We start from the raw sequence: 26,453 nt of genomic DNA on the forward strand, positions 1-26,453 counted from the left end.
AGAGGGAAGGAGGTCTGCAGTGCGAAGAGCTGCTATGGTGCTGAGTTCACTGGCAGAGCCGGCCGAGCCGAGGCGGTTGCGGCCATGAAGGTGAGTCAGTGGAGCCGGCCAGACCCTCCTCGCCAGTCCTGTCTAGCCAAGACGCCCGAAGCTCCTCCTTTCCTTCCGCTTAACGGTTAGCCGGCGTCTCGCAGAGTTGCGCTGAGGGGGGTCGCCCGCCTGACTTCAGGGTTCCCGACTGGCCCAAGGCAGACTCCCGGACTCTCTCGAACACTTCCAGTGTTCCCCACGTCAGCGAGCCGAGCGGTGGGGAGAAGCCGGGAGCCCCGGCGTTCGCGCCAGGTGGGCCCCTCTCTGCGCGGGGCCCTGAGCGCCTCCTCGGGGGCCTGAGGCAAAGCCTCCAGGGCTCGCCTCAGCCTCGGTCCCTTGGCGCGCGGCGTTCCCTCTCTCGCCCCGAGTCCTTGAACTAACCCAAGTATGGGGGACGTCGTGGGACGGACGAGAACAGAAGGGGTGCAGGGGGTGGTGAGGCCGGGGCCAGGCTAACGGGCTAGAGAACTCTCAGGGCGGGGATTCCACCGCGAAGGGGTGTTTCGTAGGCTGCAATTCGCTGCCGCGACACAGAGCTGGCTGGATGTGCCTCCATCGCCCCTAGGTAAACGCAGCAAGGAATTTGGCAGCCTGAGTTCTCCAAGGTGGGAGTGAGAGCGTGGGAGCGTCACTGATGAGAAGTTGAAGAAAAGGGGGAAGGGGAGCGGGGGTTCCGGCCTGCTTCTGGGAGATGATTCTCAACCCGATCACTGAGAGTTCTGAAGAGCTCTGGGTACAGCAGTCAGTTCAGGTGTTGATTCATTTGCCGAACTCAAGCCAAGTGGGATGCGTCATAAGGTGATGATACTTTCAGACCTAGACGATTTCGTTAATCTCAGTGCAGAGGTGTGCTGGGGGTGGGTAATCTAGCAGGTGAGCTGCTAGATTAACGGTATCTCCATAAAGCGTCCAAGTAATTCAAAATACAGCTCCAGCCCTTAGGAAGGAGTTTGCCATTCAAAAGAAGAGTTATTTCCAAGTAACCATATTACAAGGCAGAAGGCTACAGGTATCAAAGCGGGGGGCGCAAAACAGGAGCAAGAAATGATACTTCGGGCTCCAGAAAAAAAGGAATATTTTTGGAATAGGTAACTTTTGAACTGTGCCTTGAAGTACTTGCCAAAGCTTACTTTTAGCTTTCCAGTTTTTAGTTATAATATATTATTCCAGCTTGGAATGTCTACTAACATATCTAGAAGTAGCTTTATTTCCTAAAAACCACCTCCTGCTGTGTTAAGATCTAAAAACAAAGCAAGGATCCTTATATATAATGCCTCGAAGAAGGTCAATATCTTTATTAATATTAAATTTGTAGCCCATGAAGGAACTAGCTATCGAAGGAAAGAAATAGGGACAGGTCCAGTGTTGAAATTTTTAAACAAGTTCATTGAAAACAGACGTGTTTTTTGAATTGAAGTGGAAGGTACTACTTTCTAAGTTGAAATTTTAGAAACAAAGTTAGGTGGCCATTGAAATTGTAGAAAAGATATATATTTTCAGAAGCAAAATGCAGACCTATGCAAGGTGACAGTTATAAATGATGCTTTTGTTTTTGTGATACTGGATTCATACCATTTAGGATTTGGGCTGTTAAATGTTTATTATTTAACTTAATGTTGATTTATGTTGTACTTGATTAATTGTGGGTATGTTCATCTGTAGTTCTGGGCAGAGACAGTGTGATTCCTGAAGTCATGGAATGCTAATGTGAATGCTCATGTAAGGAAATACTTCTTTCTGTGGGATTAAAATTACATTAAAAGCTAAGCAAGTATACCTGGTCTGTAATCTCAGCATTTTGGGAGGCCAACGCGGATGGATCACTGGAGGTCAGGAGTTTGAGACTAGCTTGGCCAACATGGAGAAATCCTGTCTCTGTTAAAGATTATTTTAAAAAGGAAAAAAAAAAAGCTAAGCAATTACACCAAAGATGTCAGACAAAAACAAAAAAATAAACATAAAAAGCTAAGCAATTATAAAGATAATACATTTCCACTCAAACCTGGAGCAGCTGGTTTTAGTATATGTGTGGAAATGGGTTTTACTTTCTCCCTTTGGTGTTGTGTTTTGTTCCGTTTAGAAACTGATGTTTTGAAATAGATTTTACCTCTCAGACTCAAGTAACTTTTTAACCTTACAGTAACATCTAATTAACTTCCCATAAGGGATTAAAAAAAAATTAAAATTGGTGCTCTGTGTTAATTTGATTCAATCCTCCTTCCTGTTTTTCCTTATTTATATTGATCTTACCCTTAATTGTGCTAATCTCATTTGTTCTTCCAAGCTCAAAATGACATATCAAGGAGAAAGTAATCTACTGAATGTAATTCCTTTTCCTTTTTTTTTTTCTCTGAAAGGTTGGGGAGTGGTGCTAAGAATCAAGTACACTGTTTTAAAACAGAAAACAAAACCCAAGCATGAGGAAGATACCATATATTATCTATAGCACACATTATTGTAGTAATCTATCAGTTTGGCCAACGTCTTGCCTAAAAGTGTTACATTTTAGAGTTCATCTGTTTTTGCAACCTGCTTAATGTCCAAATGATCTTAGAAAAATAATTTAGGATGTAGAATTTCTTCCTTTTTGGTATATGGTTGAATATTTGGTCACTGAGAAAGCAGAGTTAGGTCCCTGCATATTGTGTTTCTGTTGAAGCAGAAGTTTTGATAATAAATCCTTTCACATTCTAAGGAATTTATATTTCTCAAATGGCTCTAAGATAAAGATTTTGCTTTTTTAGCAACTGCTTTTTCTACTTTGCTTTTTTTTTTTGAGATGGAGTCTCGCTCTGTCACCCAGGCTGCAGTGTAGTGGCGCAATCTCGGTTCACGGCAATCTCCACCTCCCAGGTTCAAGTAGTTCTCGTGCCTCAGCCTCCTGAGTAGCTGGGATTACAGGCGCCTGCCACCACACCCAGCTAGTTTTTGTATTTTTAGTAAAGACAGGGTTTCATCCTCTTGGCCATACTGGTCTCGAACTTCTGACCTCATGATCCACCCGCCTCGGCCTCCCAAAGTGCTGGGATTACAGGTGTGAGCCACCGCGTCTGGCCTGTCATTTGATCTTCATAGAAACCATAGCTTTTCTGATTCTTCATTCTAGTCTAGCTGGTTAATATTACATTTAATGGAATCATTAAAAGGGATCACATCCTGATGTCGTTTAGGATTGAAAATTTGTAGTAAACTTGTGACTACTTTAAATTGAGCATTTTGAAGTATTTTCTCCCACAGGGATTCTAATTATACACACAGAGAAGCAAAGACAGCTGAACTTTGAAGTCATTTGAAAATCCTGGCACGGTGCCAGAAAGAGAGCTGGCCTACTGCTCTTACAGAGAAACAGCACCTTCCCTTTCATTTTTGTTAGCTTAAATGATGTTGCATGGGCTTATATTGTTTGAATCTGACTGAGGAAACTGAGAGAGTCCTTATAACCTTGTTATAAGGCTATAGGCTTTAAAGTGTCAGTCCTACTCTTATGCAGATTATTTAGGTTTGTGTTCTTTCCCCTTCCATTTGCTTCCTCCCCTTTACTCCTACAGAGGAGAGGAGGCTTCTAATTCATTTTTCGGGAGGGAAGAGTATGGGAGGAACACTGTCAGTGTCTGCTACTGGAGGAAAAAAGGGACTTGAATATTGAGTTTCAGTGAAGGAACTGACATGCTTGGCTCAGTACTTTCTGGGACCTTCTCACATCTGTTTTCCTGTAGTGAAGATGGAGTTCTGGTCTCCACTCAACTAGATGGTAAGCTGCTTTGGTCAGCTGTGTATTTTCCAGACTGCTTAGTTGGCTGCAGAGCTAAGATCCTGTTCTCCAGTTGATGCTATCAGTAAAAACAAACGTTTTGATTTCCATTTGTCTGTCTGCTTTTTTTTTTCTTTTTGAGGCAGGGCCTTGCTCTGTCGCCTAGGCTGGAGTGCAGTGGTGCAATTTCTGCTCACTACAACCTCCACGTCCCAGGTTCAAGCGATTCTCCTGCCTCAGCCTTCCTAGTGGCTGGGATTACAGGCAGCTGCCACCATGCCTGGCTAATTTTTGTATTTTTAGTAGAGATGGGGTTTCACCATGTTGGCGAGGCCTATCTTGAACTCCTGACCTCAGTTGATCCACCTGCCTTGGGCTCCCAAAGTGCTGGGATTATAGGCATGAGCCACTGGGCCCAACCTCTGTCTTATTTCTTAATTAGCTCCAAATTGGATGTGGAAAAAAGGTACTGTTATTGGCTCCTTAAAATCTTGGTACACTGTCTTTGAAGAAAAGAGGAGAACTGGCATTGGATAGCAGAATGACTTGAGGGTATCTAGCTGTCTGAGGCAGTCCAGGCAGGTTTTAGAATTTCTTATTATGGGGCTTGTAATTTTTTTTTTTTTTTGAGACAGAGTCTTGCTGTCGCCCAGACTTGAGTGCAGTGGCGTGATCTCATTTCACTGCAACCTCAGACTCCTGGTTCAAACGATTCTGGTGCATTAGCCTCCCGAGTGGCTGGGACTACAGGCATGCACCACCATGCCCAATGTTTTATGTTTAGTAGAGATGAGCTTTCACCATGTTGTCCAGGCTGGTCTCTAGCTCCCAAGCTCAGGCGATCCACCTGCCTCAGCCTCTCAATGTGCTAGGATTACAGGCGTGAGCCACCACACCCAGCTGCCTCATGTGTAAGTTTTTAATACAGTATCTAGTTTTTAACTGATAGAAGCCGGGCAGACCATGGTCCCATGACTGCTCTATCGAGAGGAGCTTTGGCTTAAGAGAGTAGATAGGAGAGAGATTAGACTATCAAAAACAAGTCGTTTATTTTTAGTAATCATCGATAGCTAGAAAATAAACTGCAAACACGGGTAAATTCCCTGAGCTTGGAGTTTTGTGCCAGCATAGGCAGACAGTTGGCTCACTCTCTTATTCTCTGTGTTGTTTTAAACGACATTCATGGTCAAGAGAGGAAATTTAGCTGTCTTCACAGATTATTGTTATTTTCTTTCAATATAATTTCAACTTTTATTTTAGATTCAGTGGTACATGTACAGGTTTGTTACATGGGTATGTTGAGTTATGCTAAAGCTTGGGGTAGAACAGGTCCCGTCAGCAGGTAGTGAACACAGTACCCAGTAGTTAGTTTTTCAGCCCTTGTCCCCTTCCTCCTTGCCTTCCCTTCCCCTCAGATTATTGTTCTTTGTTGTTTTTTTTTTTCTTTCTTTCTTTTTTTATAGGGAATAAAGTTTATTTTGGCAGATAGTGTTAAACAAAATTAACATTGCATAGATTAGTAATATAACTCAACATCCTTAATTTGGTATATGTATGACACATTTTCTTGCTTTCCTGTGTTCTGCTAAGTCACCGTACCTAAACTGCTTTATAAAACTGATATGCTGAAATTTAACTTTACGCTCTGATTCCAAACAAAACTTTTCATAAGCTTCTTCTATCTCTGGGTCCTTCTCATCATCAGTATCATCCAAGTATGGATCACCAGCCCCTGATAAATCTGTTCCATTTTCTTCATAATCTGGAAAAAAGTCCTCTCTTTCAAGTAACTCATGATATTTCTCTTGATAATCTGGATCAGCTGCAGTGAAAGGAACACCATCAGACGTATAAAATGTTGGCTCATTCATAAAGTAGTTAGGATCATTTTTTGGTGTTGCTTCTCTGTATGTTGAAGTTGCATGGACTCTACCCCAGTTACTTGACCGGAGTTCCACAAGCTTCAAGAGCATCTGTTTTACATCTCTACTGCAGTTTGCATCTAGGATAATATTTTCAATTCTGTGAATAATTTCTTCCATATCCATCTTTCCTTTTTCCTTCCAAGGATCTTCCAAAACTGATCCTGTCAACTTCAATAGTTTTACTGCACAAATTAAATTGTCATCCATAGGATTAGAAAAGAGGGCATTCAGCAGCTCTCGAAGACCAACCTGAAGAATATCTGCTCTCGTAACCTGTCCATTTGTTCCCTTGATCTCCAGGTTAAGATAAAGCTCTCCCAGAAAGAGTACAAATGCATGAAATCGTTTTCGAGTAACTTCATCCCCTTTTGCAGCTTGATCTTTAACTTCATATTCACTCTGACATCTTGGAAGTAGCAATTGGCGGAAGTTGCCACTCTGTGGGCTAATTGTCAGATGATGTGACAGGTGATTACACAGGCGAGCTCCCATATAAGAGAAATTCGGGATAGATGTGGCCTGTCGATATGAGTTCCACAAGTTCTTGCAAAGCATCATCTGTTGTAACCCAGCCATTCAGGGTCTCCGCAAACCGTTCAATTTCAGTTTCAAAACTGCCAGGCTGCTCTGTAAGATGATTCAAAAAATCCTGAACATATTCAGATAGAGTGGGATAATCCTCACAACCATCCTCTTAGGATTCTGTGTAATTGGAAGAATAACCTGATGGATAAAATTCAGGGGCATTCACAGACAGCTTAGACATTAATATAGGTGCTACAACCACCTGGGGTTTAGCCATTGCTTGCTGACTCCGAGTTCTGCTGTGGGATTTTATCCTGTGAACTAGGTGGAGCTCTCAGGGGCTTCTTTTGCTCCTAGGCAGGCCCGACCTACTGGATAGTTCCGTTTTTTTTCTTTATTTTTTTTCTGTTTTTCTTGATTATTGTTTTTTTCTAACCTCTTAGAAAAAGGGTTATACTTCTTAGATACCACTTGGATTCATGTGGTATAACCCATGGAGTTTTGCTGGCAACTAAGGTCCCCAAGTAGGTCATAGAAGCCCAGATCATGGCTTGCATTTTCAAAGTTCCAGGCTTTTCAGAGATTTGGGTTTGGGCTTTATTCCTGGAGCGGCAATTGTAGGGTTTTTTCCGCCCCCAAGGAACAAATGATGGTGACCCTTATATAAGGAATAAATCACTTTGGAATTGAAGTAGACCAACAGCTCAGTGAATTGACTGCAAATTCAGAAGCCAAAGGGTTAACCCTAGTATACCGTCAGAAGCCAAAGGGGTATGCCTAGTATTCAACAGCTCCATGAATTGACTGCCAATTCAGAAGCCAAAGGGCCATGCCTAGTATGCTGTCTTTCTAGGAATTGGGTTCCCTCAAAATCCAGGAGGAAATTGAGTGGTGTGTATAAAATGTTTTCATCTCACCATCAATATGGAAGCAATGAGTGAATAAAAGAAAAATGAATACAGGCTGACTTAACTGGAGGAAGATCTTAAAGTATAGGGAAGACAGAAATGGAATGGGAAAGAACATGAACTTAGGTCTCTAAAGCTTTTAAAAGAAGGGTGCAAAAGAGGGATCCTTCTCATGCCTATAATCCTAGCACTTTGGGAGGCCAAGGCAGGTGGATCACCTGAGGTCAGGAGTTTGAGAGCAGCCTGGCCAATATGGCGAAACCCTATCTCTACTAAAAATACAAAAAATTAGCTGGGCGTGGTGGCGGTCACCTGTAATCCCAGCTACTTGGGAGACAGGCATCTTGAACCCAGGAGGCGGAGGTTGCAGTGAGCTGAGATTGCAGCACTGCTCTCCAGCCTGGGTAACAAGTAAAACTCTTATCTCAAAAAAAAAAAAGGTAAATAAAAATAAATATAAAATAAAAACTAGAAAATGTGGACAGATTTAAGAGGGGAAAGATTGGTATAGAACACTTCAAGCACTTTTAGGTGAGTGTCAGGGTGACAATTGTAGGTAGACATGCCTCTGCCCTAAGGGGACATGCAGAATAAATTTCTGAAATTTATGAGAGTACAGGAAGATGAAACATACTAAAGGAGAGCCAGGCAGATGGAGTCCAAGCTTGGAAGGGTTTATCTTCTGGATGGATTCTTCAGCTTGGAGGTGAAGAAGGACAAAAATACTTTGAACAGTAGATGCTTTTGATAGACCCAGAAATCACTGACTTCCTAATACTAGGGGATTTCACACAAGAAAATGTGCAGAGGAGTTAGGTTGGGAAATAAAAGTTTGGGCCCAGAAGCAAAGAGCAAATAAAATCAAGGAGAGCAAAAGTTACAGGCCAGTATGTGGTAAAAAGGAAGGGGATTCATTTAAGAATCAGATTACAGGGGCTGGGCACGGTGGCTCACGCCTGTAATCCCAGCACTTTGGGAGGCCGAGGCAGGTGGATCATGAGGTCAAGAGATCGAGACCATCCTGGTCAACATGGTGAAACCCCATCTCTACTAAAAAAGATACAAAAAAATTAGCTGGGCATGGTGGCGTGTGCCTGTAATCCCAGCTACTCAGGAGGCTGAGGCAGGAGAATTGCCTGAACCCAGGAGGCGGAGGTTGCGGTGAACCAAGATCGTGCCATTACACTCCAGCCTGGGTAACAGGAGCAAAACTCCGTCTGGGGGAAAAAAAAAAAAAAAAAAAAAAAAGAATCAGATTACAACTCAGCTGACCCTTTCTTTTTTTTTTTTTCTTTTTTTTTTTTGAGATGCAGTCTTGCTCGGCTGCCCGGGCTGGAGTGCACTGGTGCAATGGTGTGATCTCTGCTCACTGCAACCTCTGCCTCCTGGGTTCAAGCGATTCTTCTGTCTTGGCCTCTCGAGTATCCAGGTGTGCAACACCATGCCTGGATAATTTTTGTAATTTTAGTAGAGGGGGTTTTACCATGTTGACCAGGCTGGTCTCAAACCCCTGACCTCAGGTGATCTGCCGACTTTGGCCTCCCAAAGTGCTGGAATTAAAGGCCTATAAGCCACAACGCCCAGCCAAAACTCAGCTGACCCTTTCTTAAAGGATTGGGTGAAACCAAAGTGGAATAGGAAATGCTATCTATCCCACTACGGTCTTGGGCAGCATATGGCTGAGGCATTAGTTACAGAACTCTAGGGGCACAGGCTTCCAAAGTAACCATGGCCCTTTCCACTCAGGAATCTGTGGAGGGTGATGTTCTAGCTGAAACAGTATAGGCAGGAAGAAGACATCTTCCCTTTCAGTAGGTCCGAAGCTTTTAACCTGGCCTGTATGTCAGAATTACTCTGAGAGTTTTCAAAAAAAGATTCTGGTGCCCAGGCTATGCCACAGACCAGTGAAATCAGAATCTCTGGGGCTGGGACCCAGGCATCAGTATTTTTGAAGACTTTCCTGGTCAGTCCAACATGCAGCCAAGGCTGAAAACCACTCTTATTAAGGGCAGTTTCACAACACCAGGCAATTTCTTAACAAGAATTACTGACAGCAGCTACCAAGGTACAATGAAGGGCAAGCAGGGATGGGTGTTTCCTGGCACCTCAGTGCTGAATGAGTGTAAAGAAGTTATGCTGGGATGCCAGGAAACATGGGGCTTAAAGAGGAAATGGAAATTAAAGTTTTCAAATATGCTGGGTGGGAAAGAAAAGTACTTTAGGCCGGGCACTGTGGCTCACACCTGTAATCCCAGCACTTTGGGAGGCTGAGGTGGGTGGATCACGAGGTCAAGAGATTGAGACCATCCTGGTCCACACGGTGAAACCATGTCTCTACTAAAAATAGAAAAATTAGCTGGACGTGGTGGCGCATGCCTGTAATCTCAGCCACTCGGGAGACTGAGGCAGGAGAATCGCTTGGACCCACGAGGTGGAGGTTGCAGTGAGCTGAGATCATGCCACTGCACTCCAGCCTGGAGATACAGTGAGACTCTGTCTCAGAAAAAGAAGAGTACTTTAAATAAACTAGTGACGGGGACTTCCCCTGCTTCAAATTTCTGAACTATCCAGAAGGCTGGAATGTTGCAAATGCTTCTCTCAGAGAGGATAGTGTAAGTGGATTTGCCCTTCAATATGATTCGAAGGGTATTCTCTCATTAGGTCATGCTCTCACTGGAAGATTTTGCCCAAATATAAGTTCACAGATCTTAATGAGGCTGCAACCTGAATTTTTCAGCATTGCTTCTTTCCTTTCCATTTCTATAGTATTGGGATAACAGTACTAGAGGAATGACAAAATGGAACTGAGTTGTACTAAATATTGTGTTATAGCAACATTTTGCCTGGGACACTTCAGAGGTTGGCTTGGGCTTCTTTTTGAGATAGTCTTGGTCTGTCGCCAGGCTGTAGTGTAGTGGTGCTATCTTGGCTCACTGTTGCCTCTGCCTCCCAGGTTCAAGCAATTCTCCTGCGTCAGCCTCCTGAGTAGCTGGGGCTACAGGTGCGTGCCGCCACACCCTGCTAATTTTTTTGTATTTTTAGTAGAGATGGGGTTTCACTGTGTTGGCCAGGTCTTGATCTCCTGACCTCATGATCTGCCTGCCTAGGCCTCCCAAAGTGCTGGGATTACTGGCATGAGCCACTACACCCAGCCTGTTTGTTTGTTTTTGAGACAGGGTCTTGCTCTGTCACCCAGGCTGGAATGTGGTGGTGTAAGCATGGCTTACCATAACCTTGACCTCCCAGGCTCAAACGATCCTTTTGCCCTAGCTCCTGAGTAGTTGAGACCACAGACACCTGCCACCACACCCGGCTAATCTTTTTTTTTTTTTAAACACACCTGACAGCAATAATTTAAGTGAGACACACCTGGCTAATTTTTCTTTTTTTTTTTTAGAGGTTGAGTCTCCCTATGTTGCCTAGGCTGGTCTTGAACTCCTGGCCTCAGACAATCCTCCCACCTTGGCCTCCTAAAGTGCTGGGATTACAGGTGTGAGCCACCATTCCTGGCCTGTTTTTTAATTTTTATTTTATAATGAATGGCTGAATTAAATATTTTTCTTCATTTGCTTTCTGGGGAACGAAGAGGAAATTCCCTTCCTTGTATAGAAACATGAGGAATGGGACAAAATTGTCCTCCTCCAAAATTGGTTTCTACACAGAGTTTCCATCTGCTTTCCCAAAATAAGTCCTTTTTTCCCTTTACCAGAGCTGTGTAGTTGAAAAAAAAGTTTTCAGCCTAGAATTTTAATGCTCCTACTCATTAATATGGTTTGAAAAATTGTATCCTTCCCTAATTCATTGTAAAACTACCCCTGATAGAAAGGTCAAAATTTCTGACAGTGCTGCTTTTAAAAGGGAGTGTCATTTGAGATTTTTGGTCTTCTTTACCAAGAAAACACAATTTGAACTTTCTGAGTAGCATGCAAAATTTCAATAATGTTACACTGCCTGTGAAGAGATAATAGGAATTTTTTACACAATTATTTGTCAATCATATGATGGTGGAATGCAGCAGGAGAAAGAAGTTTTTGTCAATGAGGAACTTTCACTGCAGTCCAGGAGGCAACATCAAACAAGCATTAGAAGGGGGTAAAAGCTGAGAGAGCCCTCGGCTTAGTAGCTAAATTAGTAGGAAGCTAAAGCTTTGAAAACTGCACTTCTGTTAACTCCTGGAATGAAGACAGATTTATCCTGGGAGTACTTTCTGCAGTTGAGGTATTTTTTCCCCAAAAAATGTTACATGCAAACTGAATTTTTTAAAATAAAGTTTTCCCAGTTGTTTTAAGAGTGCTTACTCTATAAACAACCATAGATGAATCCTTTACTTAAAAGAACACTAACTTTGTTATTATTATTGAAACAGAGTTTCAATAATAATTTTAATTTAAGTTTAAGGGTTAATTTAAATTCACTAAGTTAATTTAAACTTAATTAAATTTAACTTAGTGAATCCAGATTTTCATGCTTTTTTTTTTTTTTTTTTTTTAATGGGAGTAGGGGCAGAGTCTCCCTCTGTCACCCAGGCTGGAGTGCAGTGGCATGATCTCGGCTCTCTGCAACCTCTGCCTCCCGGATTGAAGCAATTCTCCTGCCATAGCCTTCCAAGTAGTTGGGATTACAGGTGTTTGCCAATACGCCCAGCTACTTTTTTGTGTATTTTTAGTAGAGATGGCGTTTTGTCCTGTTGGCAAGGCTGTTCGTAAACTCCTGACCTCAGGTAATCCACCTGCCTCCTCCTCCCAAAGTGCTGGGATTACAGGCATGAGCCACTGTGCCGGGCCAGATTTTTATGCTTTTGAGCACACCATGGCTGTAGAGTCTAAAAGGTATATAATCACTTAAAGCTATGGACTATTAATTATAATTTTACCTGACTTTCTTTTTTTTTCTTTTGAGACAGAGTTTCGCTTTTTTGCCCAGGCTGGAGTGTAGTGGTGCTATCTTGGCTCACTGCAACCTCTGCTTTCCGGTTTCAAGCAATTCTCCTTCCTCAGCCTCCCAAGTCGTTGGGATTATAGGTGCCCACCACCACACCTGGCTAATTTTTTTATTTTTAGTAGAGATGGGCTTTTACCATGTTGGCCAGGCTGGTTTCAACTGCTGACCTGGTCATCTGCCTGCCTTGGCCTCCCATGGTGCTGAGATTACAGGCGTGAGCCACTGCACCCGACTTGACCTGATTTTTAAAGGCATCACTATTTCTGGAGAATTATAGGGTGTGAAGACTTATAATATTGAAGTCATTGGCTCTGATACTTCAGACTGTTTGATTGAACCTTGTGGTTTCTTCTTTACCGTCTCCTTTCTTTATTACCATCAACATTACTTCTGGGTAATAGGAACGGCATTATCCTTCTGTTGCATTCCAAATTGCCTTTTGCCTTTTAAGGTTGAAGGCTTTTTATTTGTTTTTTGTTTTACTGTTTGCCCAGCAAGCTCTTAAATGTTTGACAGAATCAGATAATAAAATAAATGGAACTGTATTATTATGTGCTGCCATTTTAACTAATACCTCAGCTATCTAGACTTCCATTACCTATCACATTATCTAGATTCTAGAATATGCTTGAGAATTAGGACCAGGGGCAAAGCCTATTCATTCTAAACACTGTAGCTTTTATTTTAAGCATGGGAAAATGCCTTTGACCCTCACTGAAAGTTTGTTCTTTTATGTATACTTGTAACAAGCTTGGTTATCAGGTTTCTGAGACTGCAGTAAAAAAGGAGACAGGTTACTCTGGGCAGGTATAGTGATAGCCGCTCAACATGGCTCAGAGAGGGAAGAGACAAGGAAAACACCACAAAAAGCAATACATTAGTTCTGGGCCATTTATTGGAATGGCAAATAGTCCTTACTCCTTGGAAGGTCATCATGGTTATCAGGTCATTAAAAATTATGTTTAGTATCTTCAGTTTGAAGAGGTAGGATAAGAAAATACGTTCCTGTTTTTTGTTTTTTGAGACGAACTCTCGCTCTGTCACCCAGGATAGAGTGTAGTGACATGATCTTGGCTTACTGCAACCTCTGCCTCCCAAGTTCAAGCGATTTTTGTGCCTCAGCCTCCCAAGTAGCTGGAATTACAAGTGTGTGCCACCACTCCTGGCTAATATTTGTATTTTTAGTAGAAACTGGGTTTCGCCATGTTGGCCAGGCTGGTCTTGAACTCCTGACCTCAAGTGATCCACCCACCTCGACCTCCTAAAGTGCTAGCATTACAGGTGTGAGCCACCGTGCCCAGCCTTTCAGCCTTTTTTTTTTTTTTTTTTTTTTTTTGAGACAGTACCGGTATTGCTCTGTCACCCAGGCTGGAGTGCAGTGGTACAATCATGGCTCACTAGAGCCTTGACCTCCTGGGCTCAAGTGATCTTCCCACCTCAGCCTCCTCAATAGCTGAGAGTATAGGCACATGCTACCACGCCTGGCTATTTTTTTTATCTTTTTATTTTTGTAGAGATGGGGTCTCACTATGTTACTCAGGTTGGTCTCGATCTCCTGGGCTCATGTTATCCTTCTGCCTTTGCCTCCCAAAGTGCTGGGATTACAGGTGTGAGCCATTGCACCCAGCCAAGAAATACTTTCCTTAATATCAACTTAATATATTCTTTGTAAAGAATTCGGAAAATAGAGAAGATTTCAGAGAAAATAAATTACACATGATACATTAAAATCTATTCTGGTTTGTCTACAACTTCAGGTTAAAAAAATAATAAAATCTAGAGAGTGTTTCAGCTGGTGTTTCGATGTTTTTTCAGTCATTAAAAAACATATTTACATATGTCATAGTATATTATACCTAGTTACACAAATGGGAAAACAGAGGTTTAAGGAAATGAAGCAACTTAAATTTATGGTCCTGGTATAGTGGCTGACTCCTGTAATCCCAGCACTTTGGGAGGCCAAGGTGGGTGGATCACTTGAGGCCAGAAGTTTGAGACCAACCTGGAAAACATGGTGAAACCCCATCTCTCCTAAAAATAGCTGAGTGTGGTGGTGGGTACCTGTAACCCCAGCTACTTGGGATTGCTTGAACCCAGGAGGTGGAGGTTGCAGTGAGCTGAGATCGTGCTTCAGCCTGGGTAACAGAGCAAGACTGTCTTTAAAGAGATACAGTTAACGTTATTTCTGTTAAATAATAGCTGAGAAAATCTGCCTTAGACTGTAGAACTATGTGGTGTCTAGTGCAATGGCCACCAGCCTAAAGTTGCCAGGTAAAATACAGGGTACCTGGGAAATTTGAATTTCAGATGAAAAATGACTAATTTTTAGTATATGCATATCCCAAATATAGTACAGGACAGACTTTTGTCCGGCCTTTTTTCTTAATGCATGTGTACATGTATCTGTTTTAGGTGGGCATGAAGGTTTTCTTGTTTGGTAAAATTTGGATCATGTTCTTTTCCTTTTGTTTAACAAGAGATTATGGGTATTGCCAATGCCAGATATTCTTTAGAAATACCAGAAAATGGCCGGGCGCAGTGGCTCACGCCTGTAATCCCAGCACTTTGGGAGGCCGAGGCGGGTGGATCACGAGGTCAAGGGATCAAGACCATCCTGGTCAACATGGTGAAACCCCGTCTCTACTAAAAATACAAAAAATTAGCTGGGCACGGTGGCGCGTGCCTGTAATCCCAGCTACTCAGGAGGCTGAGGCAGGAGAATTGCCTGAACCCAGGAGGCGGAGGTTGTGGTGAGCCGAGATCGCGCCATTGCACTCCAGCCTGGGTAACGAGCGAAACTCTGTCTCAAAAAAAAAAAAAAAATACCAGAAAATTACTTATTTCCAAATGGCTTGAAATTTCAGTGCCCAGAGGAATACAGTAATCTCAAAGTTATTTAGGGCAAACTTACCTCTCTAGAATAGCATTCCCTGAGGATTCCAGAGAGTCCAGATTCCACTTAGATTTAAACTGTGGGATTTGTGTTCCTTTTTAGGCGGGTGCCACGTCTATGTGGGCTTCGTGCTGTGGGCTGCTGAATGAAGTCATGGGAACTGGAGCTGTCAGGGGCCAGCAGTCAGGATTTGCAGGAGCCGCCGGTCCATTCAGATTTACACCAAATCCTGATTTTTCCACCTACCCACCAGCAGCTACGGAAGGACCCAACATAGTTTGTAAAGCCTGTGGACTTTCATTTTCAGTCTTTAGAAAGAAGGTGAGTTGGATGAAATGTTACATAACAAGAAACATGGGTCAGAATTCCTGATTGTAGGTTATTTTGAATGGCTAGTGAATTTTCATTTGTGTTTATTAAAATATCAAAAGCTGGCCGGGCGCAGTGGCTCACACCTCTAATCCTAGCACTTTGGAAGGCTGAGGTTGGTGGATCACCTGAGGTCAGGAGTTCAAGACCAGCCTGGCCATCATGGTGAAACCCTATCTTTAAAAGATAAATAAATAAAGTAAAAAAAAAAAAAAAAAAGAAATCAAAAGCTTAGTTCCATTAGCCATTTTCTGACTAGAAAAATGCTTAATTGGAAGGATTATGTTACTGCTCAAGTTTTCTGACTAGACATCATTTCTCATGTTCAGGCATCCTTTCTCCCGAATCTGTTGGTTTCATTTTATGCATGATGATGCTTATTTCCTAAAGCAGGAAATTTATTAGACTGTAGTTTTGTTTAGAAATGACTTACTTTAACTGATTCAAGTTTCAAAAAAGTGTCCCTTACCTTAACTTTCAAATGAAGAAATGAATGCAGTAAATTAACTACTCTTGAGATTCGACATAAAATGCTTAGGCTAACAGTTGTTTTCACTAAGGTAGAAAGTCATTCAAAGAACCATCATATTGTTAGACCTCCTTGCTCTCTAATCAGTTTAGTCTTAAGGAAAAAAAAAAAAAAAATGTTAGCTTGTGAGAACAATGCACCGAGCAGAAACGACCACATCTTAGTGCCCTCTAAGCTTCTCTAGTGGCATGGTTTTGATTGTGATGAGGCTGTGTAGTTTACAGATTACTGTATTAGTGGGGTTCTGTATTTTCTGGGATTGACCTTGAGAGGTCAGTTGCCATTCTCTTTCCATCCCAGTCTGTGTTATGCTTTTTTTCTTTTGCTCTTTAAATGGGAGAAATTGTTCATGTAGGAAAAGTGTCTGTGATTATACTTTCTGCTCTATGTGGTTCAAGCTGTTTTGTTAATTACATGTTTATACCATGGGTTGGAAAGGTTTTAATTCATTAACACAAGAGTGTGTTTTTCTTAAAGTGCTATATTAGAACTTCTGTGAATCCAAACTGCCCTGGCAGTGACTATTTTGATTTTCATGGGTTTTGGAACATGAAGATGCCTGTGGAAATAGTCTAGTGCCACTGGGGACTTCGTTAAGAACTAAAATTAAATTTTAATAGAAGGCAGAAAGAAAATTCATGTTTTCATAATGGTTCATATCATGCTATCATTAAATGCTTTTCTTTTTTCAGCATGTTTGCTGTGACTGCAAGAAGGATTTTTGCTCTGTTTGTTCAGTCTTACAAGAAAATCTCCGTAGATGTTCTACTTGTCACTTATTACAAGAAACAGCCTTTCAGCGCCCTCAGTTAATGAGACTGAAGGTGAAGGATCTACGGCAGTATCTCATTCTGAGAAATATACCCATAGATACATGTCGTGAAAAAGAAGACTTGGTAGATTTAGTACTGTGCCATCATGGACTAGGCTCTGAGGACGACATGGACACAAGCAGTCTGAATTCTTCAAGGTCCCAGACTTCTAGCTTTTTTACACGTTCGTTTTTTTCAAACTATACAGCCCCCTCTGCTACTATGTCTTCGTTTCAGGGAGAGCTTATGGATGGAGACCAGACATTCAGATCTGGAGTGCTGGCACAGGTACGAGGGGTAATTAATTACACCCAGGGCCTGGCATGCTTACTCTTGGCCATATATGGTGGGGCCTTTAGTGCTTGATGGCTTCTGATAAACTTCAAAGTCATATGCTGGAGCAGAGCTTCCACATCCAGCTGAACTCTGCACTTAAAGGCTGTTCTGATGTGTAGTCTCAGTGCTGAGGTGCTAGGTGGCTCCAAAGCCTGCTGTCTGAAGTATCCCAAAATAGCTCATCAGTCTCTTGGCCTTAGTTACCTTAGTTTCTCTGTCTTGTATAGTTAGACACTAACTGTTGAAGAAATGGCTGTGAAATAGTAGCACATACATATTTGTAGGGTAGGGCTGTTAGTGCAAGCGTCAGGGACCATAAAAACAATAAGTAGTGTAAGTTAGCCTAATGCCCTTTTGCCTTGCTATAGTGAAATTGTTCTAATTCAGTTAGTGAAAGAGCCATCTGAATTATAGAAAACATGTAGTTGTTTACTAATTGTAATTAATAATAATGTCCCAATGAAGTCCTTGGGCATCCTGATTGAATAACATGTAAGGGTTTGTCATTAATATTTACTTGTACCTGAGTGATTCTAAAATGCTGAAAGAAATGTTTTGAATAAATTTTTTCACATTTAATTTTCTTCTCAGAAGAAGGGAGTTATTAAAAGCAGAGGAAAGCTGGACGCGGTGGTGTGAGCCTGTAGTCTGCTACTCGGAAGGCTGACGCAGGAGGATTGCTTTAGTTCAGGAGTGCGAGACTGTAGGTGTCCCATAATTGCACCTGTGAATAGCCACTGTACCCCAGCCTGGGCAATGTAGCAAGACTATCTTTTTTTTTTTTCTTCCCCGAGATGGAGTCTTGCTCCTGCCTACGCTGGAGTGAAGTGGTGCAATCTCACCTCACTGCAACCTCTGCCCTGCCAGGTTCAAATAATTCTGCCTCAGCCTCCTGAGTAGCTAGTATTATAGGCACTCTTTCAGCTAGGATTATGCCCAGCTAATTTTTATATTTTTAGTAGAGATGGGGTTTCACCATGTTGGTCAGGCTGGTCTCAAACTCCTGACCTCAGGTGATCCATCCACCTCAGCCTAAGTGCTAGGATTACAGGCATGAGCCACTGCCCCTGGCCAAGACTGTCTTTTAATTAGTAAATGAATAAATGCAGAGGGAAATTTAGTCTAACTGCCTTCTAAATGTAGTCTTGTGCCCTCTAATAATATTTTCGTCAATGATAGACCACATACATGACAGTGGTCCTGTAAGATTCTAATATTGTATTTGTACTGTACTTTTTTTGTTTAGATATGTTTAGATGCACAAATGCTTATTACTGTATTGTAGCTGACTACAGTATTCAGTACAGTAACATGATGTACGGGGTCTGTAGCCGGCTATGCCCTATAGCCTGAGAGTGTAGCAGGCTATACCATCTAGGTTTCTGGAAGAACGCTGTGATGTTCGCACAATGACAAAATCGCTAAATGACACATTTCTCAGAATGTGTCGCAGTCGTCAAGCAACACATACTGTAGTCTAAATTAGCTAAGTCCAAGCCAGGAGTTTTGCTCTCCCAAATAGAGCTGGCATATTTATGCTGCAAACAGAAGGCACACCTGCCTCACGTACCCCTTTGGGTATACAGCACCATTTGGGTGGTGTGGATTGTTGGATGCTATAATATGGTGCCTGGGAATTAGTGGGGTGGAATATTTGAAATTGGGAACTGACCTAGTTTATTGTAGAGCTATTGTCAAAATATGGTCAAAAGAAACTATGTGAAAAGAAGGTACATAAACACAAACTGAAGAGATTTGTTTTTCCTCGAGTTCTGATTGTTGAGAAAGCCTCAGCCATCAATGAAGAAGTCTAGAAAGCCTTCAGTGGCATTAGATTGTCTAAGGAGGCTGTGGTAGGACTGAGAGCTTTCCAATCAGATCCCCCTGATGCTTGGGCTGATCTGTCAGAGCTTTAGCTTTTTTTCTCTCTGCCTCATAAAGGCTTCAGTTCAACTAGCCACTTGTACTTTGATAATGACACAGTGCCATCCCATATCCTTAATGGCTTTGGCATTCCATTATGGGACATTCCTCAGGGAGATAATACTCTGGTTAGATTTTATAACTTTACACACAGGAATTTGTGTTTTGAGCTAACTTTCTGGAAGGTAGGTTCTTCATGCAGTCTTGTAGGGCCTAACTCTTTGGAAGGGGCAGCAGCATTCGGAATCCAAAGATGTGGATTATGCTGGCTTTCACGTCATCATGGGGAGAATCGATGCAAAGGCTTTCTCTAGTGATAAATACGGATTGATTCCTGACCTAATCAGATACGTTGTGTAAGTGTAGGTACAAAGTGAAATCACTTCAGCAAACACAGATGATGACGACGACGACGATGATGATGATGACGAAGAAGAAGAAGAAAATCCGGATGATCAGGTGAGGCAACCTGTAAAATTTGGTTTCCCTGACAATGTCACCCTGATAGGAAGGGAGGGGGCCCTGTGAACTTTCTCTAGCTTGGTACAGATGTTTCTTCTGGTTTGAAAGTAGGACAGTATACTAAAACACTTCTAGAACTGCTGATTCAGGGCCAGTGATGAGTTTAGGGTGAGGGGGGTCTGGACTTGTGGGTCCAGGGATAATGGATGCTCTGTGGTTTCAGACCCCTGGGCTCTCCAAGGAGAGAGTGAGAGCTTCGCTGTCTGACTTGTCAAGCCTTGATGATGTGGAAGGGATGAGCGTGCGCCAGCTGAAGGAAATTCTGGCTCGGAATTTTGTCAACTATTCTGGCTGTTGTGAAAAATGGGAACTGGTAGAGAAAGTAAACCGGTTATACAAAGAGAATGAAGAAAACCAAAAGTCCTGTAGGTTTATCTTTTCATTTTTTTCCTATAGTATTTTTCCTTAGGCTTTTAAAAACTGGGTTATTTCTGTCACAAGTCAAATTTATTTTGGAGAAAGCTGTGTTCCTTTTTACTGAGTATCCATTACATGAGCCTGTTTATAGACCTGTAAAGTAGTAATTTCATTATGTGATGTTCATTACGGCTGTGAGACCACCAATACCAAGTGAGTTAGAAAATTATTCCATTTGGGCCGGGCGTGGTGGCTCACGCATGTAATCCCAGCACTTTGGGAGGCCTAGGTGGGTGGATCATGAGGTCAGGAGATTAAGACCATCCTGGCCAACATAATGAAACCCTGTCTCTACTAAAATACAAAAACTAGCTGGGGGTGGTGGTGTGCGCCTGTGGTCCCAGCTGCTCAGGAGGCTGAGGCAGGGGAATCGCTTGAACCCAGAGGCAGAGGTTGCAGTGAGCAGAGATCGCACCACTGCACTTCAGCCTGACGACAAAGCAAGACTCCATCTCAAAAAAAAAAAAAAAAATTATTCAATTTGGTTTTTCTATTTGTTAGAACCCTAATTAAATTCCTTGTCTCTGTAAAAATGCTTATTTTCTCACTAATGCCTTTGGCCAGCCAGTACCTTGGTTCTCTCAACTGTAACTTTTAAATCTAACAGTAGGGGGAAATTCCCTATACCCCAGATGTTACATACTTCTTAGCATCAACTATTTGTAGATTTCTGTGTAAGTCACAAAAAGCCGATATTAAGAACTTCTGAACGAGGCTGGGCATGGTGGCTCACACCTGTAATTCTAGGACTTGGGGAGACTGAGGTGGGAGAATCACTTGAGCCCAGGAGTTTGAGACCAGCCTGGGCAACATAGAGAGATCCTATCTCTACAAAAAAAAAGAAAAAACACAAAAACAAAAACCCTGGTATGGTGGCACGAGCCTGTGGTCCCAGCTACTTGGGAGGCTGAGGTGGGAGGATGGCTTGAGCATGCAGTGAGCATGGTCATACCACTGCACTCCAGCCTGGGTGACAGAGCAAGACCATCTCCAAACAAACAAACAGAAGAAAAACTTCGGAACTATATATTGATGAAATTCAGCACAGAAACTGTCTCTCAGTGGCAACATGACCAAGCTGCAGAGCATTTATGGACAAGAAAAAAATAATTCAGTTGTTTTTTTTTTTCAATTAAAAAAAATAATATATGTACTTAATATTTTTAAATTGAGACAGAGCCTCACTGTGTTGCCCAGACTAGTGCTGAACTAGGCGTGGGCCACCATGCCTGGCCCTCAGTGGCATTCAGACTAACAGATCTTATGATCCTATCTAGCTTAAATAGCACTCCCATCATTAACTTTTATCATCTTTTCGCCTTTAAAAGCTGGTTATAATGTAGCATTTGTTGATGAACAGGTTTATTCCCAGAATATGCACAGAGTGGCACACCTACTTCTATGATGATGTCACAATGGTAGATGCAGGAATATCAGCCAGTGGCTGCTGGCTGGGACCACTCCCACCCTTAAGTAGTTTATGGTGTAGGAGGCCATGACAGCATGGTTTCCAGTGTCTTTCTCCATCAACTCACTGCTTAATCTAACCCTAGTTCAATCTCTGGTTTGGGTGGAGCATACATTTTGTTTTGAGCACAGCTAGCATCTTTCCTAACTTGACTGGCTCCAAGTCACTGATACCAAGATTGTTCCCATATCCCTGACAAGATGCTGGCTCCTCTGCTTTCCTTAGTTCTAAAGAGTGGGAGGAACCCTCCCCACAGAAGGGAAGACCAAGGCCCACTCTGATTTCATCTTGAGTTGCTTATTGTTTTCTCTGTTGACTTACCTGCCATCTCATCCCATAGATCCTTTCTCCCCAGGTCCACACAAGGGTAGTCATAGGCCATGAACTAAGACCCCAAATCACAAGAATCTCAACATGAATGGCAGTGAAACATTTCTCTTAAATCTAGAGACTACTGACCTTTCAAGCTTGAATTCCTGCTCTGTTCCAACTATTCATGATTCCCTTTGATCTCCTCTGAGCTATATGAAAGGGAAGCACCCAAATCCATAGCCCTACGGCCAAATCTCAGGCTGGGGTTAACCTTTTTAACTTATTCATCTTTCTTACTCACAGATTGGATTTTCTCGGATGTAAATGTGGGCCAAGAGCCAGGATGGCCCATCTCCAAGTTAGACTTTAGCAGGGCCAGGAACACGATGGCTTGAGATGCTTCTAAGGCTAGAGTGGGAAGGATGCAGTTATCCCTAACTTTGCTATGTGGGGAGCTAAGACTCCTTTTTCTACTGAGATGAGGCTCTAGAGACTGATGTTGCCAGGGATACAAAGCTGGGGCAGCTGAGTTGAAATTCCAGTAGTATCCTGACTCCACAGCCCATGTGCAGAAGACCAGCTGAGGGTTTATTTTTCTAGTTACAGAAGTAATATATCCCTATCACAAACATCTTGAATTAGACAAAGATATAAAATAGAAATACATAGCTAACATTTGTTGGGCACTTCGAGCATTTTATTTACAAAACCACGAGGTATAGCTTTTATCATTGCTGTTTCTAGTGGAGAGAACCAAAGTGCAGAGAAGTTGGGATTACTTCTTGTATGATACTGGGGTAGTATTGGGCCTGCAGTGGTCACTCAGCAGGTGGCTGCTCAGCTTCAGACTGGGAGGGTGGCCAGCTGGCCATGCCAGAGGCTGAGACCTGAGCTCTCTGTTGCCTTTCAGATGGCGAGCGGCTGCAGCTGCAAGATGAGGAAGATGACAGCCTATGTCGCATCTGCATGGATGCAGTCATCGACTGTGTCCTGTTGGAGTGCGGGCACATGGTTACCTGCACCAAGTGTGGCAAGCGCATGAGTGAGTGTCCCATCTGCCGGCAGTATGTGGTGCGAGCTGTGCACGTGTTCAAGTCCTAAAACTGAGGCTCCCCTCTCAACAGGACAGTCACCCCCAAACTTGACCCCAAACATTTCAAGGCACAGAAGGGACTAGAAAGTTACTGTTCAAAGGCTGAAGCTATTTTTAAAAATTATTTTCAACTACTAAGTAGGGACAGAAAGATCCATACTGAGTTGTGGAAACCTTGGTCCATGCCGTAAGCCTGTCTGCCCGTGGACACACGAGCTTCCTGGGCTCAACTGGGCTTTATCACCCATCCTGTGAACACTCATTGAAGTCAGCCTGTTTGCGCCATGTGGGCATCAGCTACTGCTGTCTTTGGAGGACAGTTATCCTGTTCTCTTATTTCCCCTTCATCCTATTTTTAACTAAACTGCTCAGATGTTTGAAACTTCTGTCCTCTTTGAATGAGATCAGTGTCCACAAGTGGCCGACATGGAACATGCTGAGCAGGGGCTCCTCTGAATGTTCACTTTATTAGTCATGTATATTTTAAATGCTAACTAACATTTGATGAATGTAAGTTTCCACATTGTTGCTGTTTCTGCATTTAAACGTAATTGGGAACAACTGACATTCTATAGTCGACTGCCAGGGCCTTAGACTACACATGTCCATTTTTGTTCAGGTATAGCTTTTTATAGCAAGGGCTGCATCTAGCTTCTTTTATTAGAAGTGTGCGTGCTAAATTCTTTATTAATGTGTAATCCGTTTACACTGTTTTGTATAGTGAAGGTGTATTTTCAGTGCTACCTGCTAGCTGATTTTAACTTTAGGAATAAAATTAGTTTTAAAAGCTGTTGTTTGCATTGTCTTGGTCAGTTCCTAAATCAGTAGCATACAGCATGAATGGGGATCTGTCCCCTGGTCTAGCACCCCTCTTCAGAAGAGATGGTGGGAGCACCTTCAAAGAAGTCACATTCACATGGGGACCAGGTACAGTGGCTCATGCCTGTAATTCCAGCACTTTTGGAGGCTGAGGTTGGAGGAATGCTTGAGCTCACGAGTTCAAGACCAGCTTGGACAACATGGCGAAACCCCATCTTTAGAAAAAATATGGAAATATTAGGTGTGGTAATCCCAGCTACTTGGGAGGCTGAGGTGGGAGAATGGCTTGAGCCTTGGATGTGGAGATTGCAGTGAGCCAAGATCACGCCACTGAACTCCACTCCAGCCTGGGTGACAGAGCTAGACCTTGTCTAAAAAAAAAAAAAACCAATGTCACATGAACAACAGTGCTTATGTTTCCTGTTTATTAGTAAGGTTAACTACTAATGTGCTATTGTGTACAGTTATTGTGCTAGGAGCTGTAGTTGCCTCCACAGTCCTCAAAGCAACATTCTGAAATAAACATTGCCTCCCTTCTCAGATGGGGAACCCTGATAAATCAGAGTTGTCTAAAACCTCCTGGTTAAAAAGTGGCTAAGCAAAATTTGAACCTACCTCTAATGCCAGAGTTGCTCTTAACCCTTCCACTACCACAAAGAAATGAGAAACTTTGGCCAGGCATGGTGGCTCATGCTTATAATCCCAGCACTTTGGGAGGCCAAGGCAGGTGGATCACAAGGTCAGGAGTTTGAGACCAGCCTGGCCAACATGGTGAAACACTGTCTCTACAAAAAAAACAAAAATTAACTGGGCGTGGTGGTTTGCACCTATAATCCAGCTACTAGGGAGGCTGAAGCAGAATTGCTTGAAACCAGAAAGCAGAGAGTTGAGATCACACCATTGCGCTCCAGCCTGGATGAAAAAGCGAAACTCTTGTCTCAAAAAAAAAAAACTTGAGATATTAACTTATGCAAAAATGTTCTGAAATCTCTTTTAGGTCCAACTTGACTTGATTCAGGATGGTTGAGTTGAGACCAACTGTGAATTCAGTGCAGTTGGGAGTGGGCAGATGTTTTTGAAAAATGTCTCGGTTCTGAGAGTCTTATCTCCTGACTCTGCAGTGAGTAACGCACACTTGTGCTCCGTATTTTTCATGAGACACTGGAAATTTTTTTGAGACAGAGTATCTCACTCTGTCACCCAGGCTGGAGTGCAGTGGCACTATCTTGGCTCACTGCAGCCTCCACCTCCCAGGTTCAAGCAATTCCCCCACCTCAGCCTCCCGAGTAGGTGGGATTACAGGCACCCACCACCACGCCCAGCTATTTCTTGTATTTTCAGTAGAGACAGGGTTTCACCATGTTGGTCAGGCTGGCCTTGAACTCCTGACCTCATGATCCTCCCACCTTGGCCTCCCAAAGTGCTGGGATTACAGGCGTGAGCCACTACACCCAGCCAAGACTCTGGAAATTTTAACATTTCTTCCAAATTGATAACTTGGTGGTGGGAAGTCTTTAAATCCAGGCCATAGAAGCTAAGTAGTAGGTGCTGGTTTTGTCTAAATTAAGTTCAAAAATTCAGATTTGTACATAGTCGCAGCTTAAAACAGTTTAATGTTTAGTCTTAGATTTGTGTATTGTGTTTCAGTGGCTTTTTATAAAAAGTACAAAATGCTTGGTGGGTTTTCTTAAAGAGCAGTTTGAAGTAACCCTGGTTTACTAGCCAGACAACAGAAATTTTTAGTGTTAAAAGGCTTGATACATGGAAATTGGCTTGTTTGGCAGAGGGCAAGCATTTCCTCCTGGAATTTGAATTTTTAGACTGGCATGCCTTTCTACCCACATTTTGGAGGCAGAATACAGTGGCATCATAGCTTACTATGGTCTTAACTTCTGGGCTCAAGTAATCCTCCCACCTCTGCTTCCCCAGGAACTGGCATATGATGCACATCACCATGCCTGGGAAATTTTACACTCTCCCCCACCTCCCCAGGCAATGTCTTGTTCTTTTTCCCAGGTTGGCGCAGTATCAGCTCACTGCAACCTCTGCTTCCCAGGTTCAAGCGATTTTCCTGCCCCCTCTTCCTGAGTAGCTGGGATTACAGGTGCATGCTACTAATCCTGGCTAATGTCATACTTTTAGTGGAGACAAGGTTTTACCATGTTGGCCAGGCTGGTCTCGATCTCCTGACCTCAGGTGATCTGCCCACCTTGGCCCACCCAAAAGTGCTGGGGTTACAGGTATAAGCCACTGAACCCAACCCCATGCTGCTGTAAGTAAATTTTTTTTGAATAGGTCATGCATGGCATACGGGTAAAATTCTCAGTCTGCATCCCATCTTCACAATATGAAAGGATGTCATTTGAGGTGCCATGGTGTCTTCCTTTGTAAACATCAGATTCCCTAGAGGAAGGGACAGAGCCTTTAGGTTACTAATCTGATTTGACACAGCAAGCATTCCCTTGGGTTTATGGTCCTCTTGTTACTTCATCAGACATGGTGTTGTGGGCTCAGAGTGCTTGCTTGCAGCATTTAGCTTTGGTTGGCCTCATCTTTGGCTCATTTTAAAAATAAAAGGGCTGGGCACCATAGCTCATACCTGTAATCCCAGCACTTGGGGAGGCGGAGACCAGCAGATCACGTCAGGGTCAGGAGTTCAAGACCAGCTTCGCCAACAAGGTAGGTGAAACCTCAACTCTACTAAAAATACAAAGAATTAGTGGCAGGTGCCTGTAGTCCCAGCTACTTGGCAGGCTGAGGCAGGAGAATTGCTTGAACTGGGAAGGCGGAGGTTGCAGTGAGCCAAGATTGCACCACTGC

The 26,453-nt window shown here is 42.9% G+C and overlaps 1 protein-coding gene and 1 pseudogene across 2 annotated transcripts; one reads left to right on the forward strand and one right to left on the reverse strand.

The window, feature by feature from the left end:
* On the forward strand, positions 1 to 23,604 carry RNF34 (ring finger protein 34). 2 transcript variants are annotated; one of them, XM_002753102.7, is made up of 6 exons: positions 1 to 90; positions 15,136 to 15,354; positions 16,624 to 17,031; positions 19,369 to 19,461; positions 19,688 to 19,889; positions 22,632 to 23,604. In XM_002753102.7, the coding sequence occupies exons 1-6, from the start codon at positions 85 to 87 to the stop codon at positions 22,820 to 22,822; spliced, it is 1,119 nt and encodes a 372-aa protein (XP_002753148.1). In that variant the 5' UTR covers positions 1 to 84; the 3' UTR covers positions 22,823 to 23,604. The 2 variants fall into 2 exon arrangements, with proteins under 2 accessions (XP_002753148.1, XP_054094982.1); XM_054239007.2 differs by lacking the exon at positions 16,624 to 17,031.
* Positions 5,345 to 6,674, reverse strand: LOC103795448 (polyadenylate-binding protein-interacting protein 1 pseudogene; annotated as a pseudogene).
* Positions 23,605 to 26,453: the final 2,849 nt, after the last annotated feature.

This window comes from Callithrix jacchus, chromosome 9 (genome assembly GCF_049354715.1).
Source record: "Callithrix jacchus isolate 240 chromosome 9, calJac240_pri, whole genome shotgun sequence".
Classification (NCBI taxonomy): Eukaryota; Metazoa; Chordata; class Mammalia; order Primates; family Cebidae; genus Callithrix; species Callithrix jacchus.